Source organism: Acomys minous, assembly GCF_964271855.1.
Source record: "Acomys minous genome assembly, chromosome: 17".
Classification (NCBI taxonomy): Eukaryota; Metazoa; Chordata; class Mammalia; order Rodentia; family Muridae; genus Acomys; species Acomys minous.
This window is the reverse complement of record NC_140500.1, coordinates 12,999,299-13,007,635: the sequence shown is the minus strand read 5'-3', so window position 1 is coordinate 13,007,635 and position 8,337 is coordinate 12,999,299. Positions and strand designations below refer to the sequence as shown.

The 8,337-nt window shown below is 45.6% G+C and overlaps 1 protein-coding gene across 1 annotated transcript; it reads right to left on the bottom strand.

Moving 5' to 3' along the window:
- Nucleotides 1-3,711: 3,711 nt before the first annotated feature.
- On the bottom strand, nt 3,712-5,880 carry H4C16 (H4 histone 16). The gene has a single exon (XM_084765419.1). The coding sequence runs from the start codon at nt 5,429-5,431 to the stop codon at nt 5,120-5,122; it is 312 nt and encodes a 103-aa protein (XP_084621545.1). The 5' UTR covers nt 5,432-5,880; the 3' UTR covers nt 3,712-5,119.
- Nucleotides 5,881-8,337: the final 2,457 nt, after the last annotated feature.

Here is an 8,337-nt window from a genome sequence, read left to right as displayed (position 1 = left end):
AGCAGCCAGTGGCAATGAGTTTAATGCTGCAGCAAATGTCACCTCTCAGAGTCAGAAGTTTTGTGTTAACTCATTTAAAACACAGTATTAGGAAGTACTTGATGCCCAGTAGGTGTCTGACACGTCGTCTCCCCTTTGCAGACAGGTCTCATGTGGCTCAGGCTGGCCAAGGATGATCTTGAACTTCTGTTCCTGCACTTCCATTGCAGAGTGCTGGAATTCAGGCTTGTCACACCTCAGGGTGGCGGGGATGGAACCTAGGCTTCATACCCAGTGGGAATGCCCAGGTGCTCTGTCATGCCCAGTTCAACCCACTGAGCCACACTCCAGTCCCCCCCCTTTTTTTTTAAGATTTATTTAGGTATGTATATAAGCACTCTATTACATGTATGCCTGCACGACAGAAGAGAACATCAGAGAGAAGAGGGCATCAGATTACATTATAGATGGTCGTGAGCCACCATGTGGTTGCTGGAAATTGAACTCAAGACCTTTGGATGAGCAGCCAGTGCTCTTAACTGCTGAGCCATCTCTCCAGCCCCTCCCCTCCCCCAGTCCCTTTTTATTTTTCTTTAAGCTCTTTTCAAGCAGCAGAATTAATTTCTCCTTCCTGTGTGCACAGTAGTTAGTCCTCTGGAATTTTAGGTCAAAGTGTGTCTAGCTGAAACTGACCTAACTGGAGGTTGTAAGGAAATGCCAACCCCAGTGTAGCAAGGTGACAGTGCAAAGACCTTGGGTGTCATTCAAGAAATGATGACGAGGTTGAAGAAAGATGGCTCAGCGGTTAGGAGCAGATTCATTTCTTGCAAAGGATCTGAGTTCGGATCCTAGCACCGATGTCAAGGCAGCTCCCAGACGCTTATACACCCAAGTCTAGGGCGGTTTGGCATCTCTGGCCTCCACAGATACCTGCACACTTGGGCATGTACCCACATATTTTTAAAAAATCAAATGTATCTCTAAAGAGAAGAAGAAATGAGGGTGAGAGTTAAAAACTATCCTAGAGCTGGCAAGATAGCTCAGCCAGCAAAGGCTTTTAACACTAAGCCCAATATGGTGGAAAGAGAAAACAAACTGTCAGGCTGTCCTCTGACCTGCACACACACAGTGTGATTCCGTCTATTCATATTCTCTCTCTGAGTAAATAAAATGTAATAAAAATTTTATTTTTAGTTATCAAGAAATCTGCAAAGGCAGGTTTAAACGTTAGTATAAAAATGGTAGGTGCGATGGTCATAATGCTGACTTGTTTTTTCCAAAGTCAGTGCATTTTTATTATCATTCATGTTTCATAGGAAGCAAAATGCAGTAAAGAGTTCAGCGCCTCCGATAAACAAACCTGTGTTGGTACAACATCATTCTCTGTACACACAGCGGCATCGATGTCCCCAAGTCAGGTGCAGGAGATGTCAGTGGCCTGAGAGCATCTGGGGTCCATCCATGTGAGGGCTGGTGTGGCTTGGGGTCCATGTGAGGGTGGGTGTGGCTTGTGGTCCACGTGAGGGCGGGTGTGGCTTGGGGTCCACCTGAGGGCTGTGTGGCTTGGGGTCCACGTGAGGGCTGGTGCGGCTTGGGGTCCATGTGAGGGCTGGTGCGGCTTGGGGTCCACCTGAGGGCTGGTGCGGCTTGGGGTCCATGTGAGGGCTAGTGTGGCTTGGGGTCCACCTGAGGGCTGGTGTATCTGGGGATGCAGAGTGAGTGGCAAGCAGGTTGTTGGGCTATGGAAAGGCCTGGCCTGTTCTTTTACTATGAAGAAATGGAGGAACATGGGTCATAATGAAACAGTTCAGCTTCAGAACTAGGAAACATTGAGTGATGAAAGGCAAAGAAAACATAAATTAGGTCAAATCCATCTTCAAACACTACATGGTCAACAAGTGTAGGCTCCAACTTTTCCAAGCCTGCCTTATTTGGGGTTCTTTAAATACTTATGCCTCCGTTCCAACCCACTTATCCTAGATAGGAGAGAAAGGAGGTTTGTGGGAACAGGAGGAGTAAGCCTTGTTGAATTCAGTTCCTGGGAGCGATTCCCCTGTAGTCAGCAGGATTTCAGCAGACCAGCAATTCCACCAAAGTTGCTGCTGGAAGCTGGAACAGCAGCCGGAGCATGGAGCCTCGAAGCCTTCACTGGAGTGCTTCTCTCTAGAAGCGCCTAGAAGTGCAGCGATGGACAGCCAAACAATAAGGGCCCAAAAAGTCCCAGCCCCCTGGTGTGGGCTCATATATCTAAATCTCTATCTGTCTGTCTGTCTGTCTGTCTCCTCTCAGAGTACACTAGGATGTGTTTCAGCTGGCAAAAACCAAGCTCCCCCATGAAGTGGTTCGACTTCCAAGTGGATAAACCTCACCTGCTCTCTCACAAGTCTGTCCCCCATCCCATACTTGGGATCAAAACAAAACTATGTTTACATCCAATACCTATTCCACACTTGGGATCAAAACAAAAACAAAAACTACAAACAAGCCTGAAGGTGTAGAGACCACAGGAGGTGAGGGGGAATGAGAAAAATGAGTTGGTATAAACACTATATATTTAAATAGACTTTTAAGATACTTAGCATCTGGTTTGAAACAAATAGTAGGGTCCTAGAAAAGTCACTAAGGTGCAACATTTATCTCATTAAAACAGTAGACCTCACACCCCAAGGTGTAGATTTAACCTCAGAAGGAGACAGGACTAGCAGAAGTAGGATGTGTGCAAAGGCACTGGCACAGGCTCAGCTGGCACTCTGCCTCTACGTGCAAAGATGCTGGGAGACTGGGACCTACACACACACAGACACACACAGATACACAGACACACACACACACACAGACACACACACAGACACACACACACACACACACACACACACACACACACACACACACACACACACACACACACACACAGACCCCACTACATTGAAGAAAAGATGGCTTTGAGATGGAGAGATGGCTCAGAGGTTACTTTTCCAGAGGTCCTGAGTTCAATTCCCAGCAACCACATGGTGGCTCACAACCATATATAATGGGATCTGATGCCCTCTTCTGGCGGGCAGGTGTACATGCAGATAGAGCATTCACATTAAATAAATAAGTCAATCTAAAAAAATAGAAAAAGCATGGCTTTTGTCTTTCAGAGTCTGATTTTGCTTAACATAGTGATTTTTCTGTTCCACTCATTCTGTCAACATCAAGATCTCATTTTTCCTTACAACTAAGTAAAATCCCACCTGGTGTGCATACTGTAATTTTTTTTCCCATTCATTTGGTGATGGACAGACACACCGGTTGGTTCTGTTTCCTGGTTATGGCGAACAGAGCAGCAATGAACAAGGATGCCCACGCACGACTGAGATGTGGTGACTAAGATTCTTTTATGCACAAACCCAAGAGTGGGACAGCAGGGATACACGGAAGTTTTAATTTATGCTTTTTGAGAAACAACTACGTTGATTTCCACAGAGGCTGTTGTTATTTGTGCAACATTAAGTGATGCTTAAATTTCATTTCTATTTGATAGTAATATATAATTGATAGTAAATTTGATATTTGGTAGTAAATTTGATATTTGGTAGTAAATATTTGGGAGTGATAAACATTTTTATTACATTTTGTGTTTAATATTTTGATAAAACGTGTGACCTTACAAGAAAAGTAAAACCAAGTAACTGTAACTGAAAATATCTCAAGCTAAAAAGTAAGTAACTAATTTTTCACTTGCTTTTGGGAAATGAGTTATAGTCTGGGCCTGGGAGTGCTTGTCTTTAATCCCAGCACTCTGGAGGCAGAGGCAGGTAGGTGGATCTCTGAGTCTGACTGGTCTACAGAGCAAGTTCCAAGACAGCCAGGGCTAGATAGAGAAACCGTGTCTTGAAAAACCAAAAAGGAAAAAAGAAAGAAAAGATAAAGAGTTCATTAGACTAACGTCCTCTAGAAATGTGCACCAGTGTCGTGCACGCTCAGAATGCTGGAAGTAAAATGCCAGCAAACCAGCCGAGGAGCCTGTCTGTAAAAACAGTTGCATATAAAATGAAGTGAAAAAGCTCACAAGGCTGAATTCAAATGCAAGCTCCGTTTAAGAAAAAAAATCTTTCGTTGTAGCGCCCACAGCTATTAAAGTGGTCATTAACAACACTTAAAATAAATCTGCTGAAAGACTGCGCCAACTGCCTGACACACAAAAGCATTTAACACGAGATAACCATACCTAATGAACTGTCAGGTTCTTGCTGAGGGAACCCCAATAATGTCTCCTATACCCTCAGCCAGTGAGAAGGCTAGTGAACATCAGATGCCAAAAAATACCGGGGCACTGAAAAATAAATTACTGGTGTTTAGTTATGTGTATGGAAATCGGTATGGAGACCCGAGTCCAGGGGCCTAAGGAAGCCAAAGGCATCTAATTTCCTGGGGCTGGAGTTACAAGAGATTGTGAGGCAACCCATTTGAGTGCCGAGGCTCGAACTCAGGTCCGTTATAAGGGCAGCACCGGCTCTTTAACCTCCCCACTCAGAAGACCCTAGGGCATTTAAAAAAAACAGACTCAGTCTGTGGACTCAGCACTCGAGAATCCGAAACGGGCAGGATCACTGAGGCTTACACCAGCCCGAGCTGCCCTTGCCCCCAAAAACACATCGTTAAGTCAGGGAAACAGCTGCAGGCTAGAAAAGACGATTTTTACGCTGCAGGGTCACTTTATTGTGGGGTTCCAAGTCTCTGTCCTAGTTCTCACTCAGTCCCCCATGCCCTCACAGGAACGTGGGGTGACAGGCCGCAACGCGGGATCCTCCAGCCGAGCACCCCGGGGCTCCTTCAACAATTCGCCAGCTTTCGGCGAGACACTCAAGAAACAAGCAAAGAAAAACCATTCACGCAGACCGACAGCACTCAGCAAGCGTTCCGACCGCTTCCCAGCCGGTGGGCGGAGCCAGCAGGCTCATTCTCCCAATGAGAGTGTGCGCTCACGCAGCTTAATTTGCATAGGAGACAATGCAAGCCTGCAAGGTTGCCCATGCGCCCGAAAAATATTGTTAGAGCAAGCGTCCACAACTCCTTTCGGATGTTTTGGTGGCCCTGAAAAGGGCCTTTAGGGGTGGGTGGACCAAAAAGGCCAAGAGAGAGCAGGTGGACCCGCTTAGCCACCGAAGCCGTAGAGAGTGCGGCCCTGGCGCTTGAGCGCGTAGACCACGTCCATGGCCGTGACCGTCTTGCGCTTGGCGTGCTCGGTGTAGGTGACGGCGTCACGGATCACGTTTTCCAGGAACACCTTGAGGACACCGCGAGTCTCCTCATAGATGAGCCCGGAGATGCGCTTGACGCCGCCGCGCCGAGCCAAACGCCGGATAGCAGGCTTGGTTATGCCCTGGATATTGTCCCGCAGAACCTTGCGGTGCCGCTTGGCGCCCCCTTTTCCCAGGCCTTTGCCACCTTTGCCACGTCCAGACATCTCGAAGATACTATTAGAGAACCAGAGAAGCCTAACGTTCGCAGCCACCCAGTAAAGAGCTTTTATTTCCTGGGAGCGGACCTGTTTGAAAACAGCAAGGAGTGGGTGGAGCTCCACCCTCTGCTCTTTCCGCCGAGCTGCTGTTTCTTCAACCAAGACACGAGGAGGCTTTTTGTTCCTCCTCCCCAAATCTGAAGGACCCTAGTATATTTAAAAGTTTACGGTATATATAAGGTAACAGTTTCTTTCTCTCTCTCTTTTTTAAGCACAGATAAAAAGGCCTCATCATGCTTGCTGTCTTCAGTACGATCTGATTCGTTATTTTCTTTTTTAAGCAGAATGCTTATTTTTGCACAACTTCAAATAATGTGAAAATGAATAGAAGCTAGCAATATAAATTCACCTTACTAGATCTTATGCCAAAGCAATTTACGTTTTCACCTGTGGGTCTTCTGAGGGGACGGAGAAGTGTTTTAGTGCCTCCCCCCCCCCCTTTTGGTGTGTGTGGCCACGCTAAGAAAATTATTTTTCTCTCCACTTCACTTTCTGCGTGTTTTCAACTGTTTCTGCAAGTGTATGGATTTTTCTGCTTTTCCTGACTTGCAAACACATTAGTATTTGCTTTTCAACGAACTGTTTCTCAGTTAACTGCTGAACTATTGTAACCTGTCACTTAGTTTCAGGTTCTCAGAGGTGGCATTTAAAGCAGGTGACACATCTGTAATCACTGTTCCTTGGAAACAGGAGGTACCCCCCGGGGTGGAGGTCAGCCTGGCCTAGACAGACTCAGCCACATTTCCCCTCCTCCACATTCAAAGGCCTTGTAAAGCACCTGACATCAGATGCACGTCTTTGAATAGATCTTTATTGCAAATCCCCAAACCAGAGAGAGGCTCTTTTAGCTGCTTTCTCAGGAAAATCCCTGAACAACAATAACAAAAAATGTTTTGGTGGTGGTTCCTGTTTTTCAGACAGGACTGTCCTGAAGTTTATGGCCTTTTAAAGCAGTGTTCAAGAGAGGGTTCATAATACTTCCTGAGGTACTTAATGAGCATGTTGAGGATTGGGCAGCTTAGTAAATTGTTGTTGGTCTGTAGTTTTGAAGATAAGCCTTCCCAGCAGAGACTTGTGTCCTAAATTGTTATATTTATAAACGCTTTTAATTTATAGTACTTTTCAATCTTCGCCAAATCCATAACTCAAACAGTTTTCTGTTTGTGCCTCCCCTCTGTCTGTTACTTGAGCTCTAGGATAGCTGGAGGTGTGGGTGGGGGACTGAATCATTACATTTTACCTCGTGATTTTAAATCCTTTGCTCTTTAGAATTCTTCCAAAAATGAGAGGCAATGGTGCATCCAGAATACTTTTTCAAACTCTATGAAACCCTATCTCTAAAAAAATAAAAGAAGAAGAAAGAGAAAAGAAAAGAAAGAAGGAAAACAACCTTTCCACAAACTTGAGCTGGCTTACAGAAGTCATTCTTGCCAAAAACTGCACCAGAGGTTTCCAGATGCATCCACTCAGCATGTAGAACCTGCTGCATGCGTAGGAACTTTAAATACTGTGTCAAAGTCAGCTATTAGGTGGTAGAGGCAGGATATTGCGGAACTTGTCTGGCTCCAGGATGACCACCGTGATGGTGGCAATATGTTGCTCAGAGTTAAAGGAGTGTATTTGAGACTCTGGCTACTGTTTTTTTTTCATCATTATGTTAAGCAACAGAGATATATAGCACTCAGGAGGCAGAGGCAGGCAGATCGCTGTGAGTTCGAGGCCAGCCTGGTCTACAAAGCAAGTCTAGGACAGTCAAGGCTACACAGAGAAACCCTGTCTCCAAAAACCAAACCAAACCAAAAAACAAAAACAAACAAACAAAAAACACAAAAATAAGGACATACATAAATACAAGAAAAACACTGCTTTTTTTCTGTGTGTGTGTGTGTGTGTGTGTGTGTGTGTGTGTGTGTGTGTGTTTATTTTGTGTTTTGCAGAATCCTATGTTGCTCAGGCTGGGTGGGAAATCTCTCTGTAGCTAATGATGACCTTAGCCTCATCCATCTGTCCACACCTCAATATTAAGACCACAGGCAGGCCCCACCACCCTTGGCTCTTGTGAGCGTGGTTTTTTTTTTTCATTGAAATCAAATTGTAATTAGACTAGGGAGAGGGTAAATTTGTGATATGTGAATTAAATGATACATCAGCGTTTGACATCACAGGAAACGTGGTAAAGTGGAGTACCTGAGTGAATCAGTAGAAAGCAATTGCCAACTAAAGAAGACGTTGAGGCGTTCTTCCACCTGCGTCTGGGCCCATCAATCTAAAGTGGTGATGGAGCGCTGAGTCACAACTTCCAGCAGGCAAGCAAAGGCAAAGAAAGGGCCCTCATCTATGGAATCCCGCGGCTCTCCAGCTCCTACATAGGACAGGACCAAGTGCGAGTTTGTCCATGCAGTCTGTACAGATGGCATTCCTGCCTAGTCAGTCCCTGCAGCTCTGAGAAGAAAGGCGACTGTGCCGACAGTGTCGGAAGACCAGCTTCACGTGGGGTCAGTAGGACAGGCCAAAATACAGGACAGCTGTGGGAAGCCATGCCAAATTCTGCCATGTCAGAAATCCTGGGCTTAGGCTGCATGCTGTGACCTTTGAGTTGCTGACCTTTGCCTCACGAGGTCTTGGAATCGTTGGACTATTTACCTTTGAAAGAAGTAGGGAAGTCCCAACTTTGAACCACCCAGAGGATCAAGGAAGTTCTTACAGGGAGCAATTCAGACTATTGTATTCTTGGGTGGGGGCTAGGGTGAGTGAGATTAGAATAGATCCTATTGACCTTGCTCTCTCTATATTCTTACTAGTCGGGCATTAAAGTGAATCTTGATCAGAAATGTCCTGACTTGATTCGTTAT

What these genes read in the sequence shown, in the direction of transcription:
- H4C16 (XM_084765419.1), bottom strand. Translation starts at nt 5,431, where the DNA reads ATGTCTGGACGTGGCAAAGGTGGCAAAGGCCTGGGAAAAGGGGGCGCC.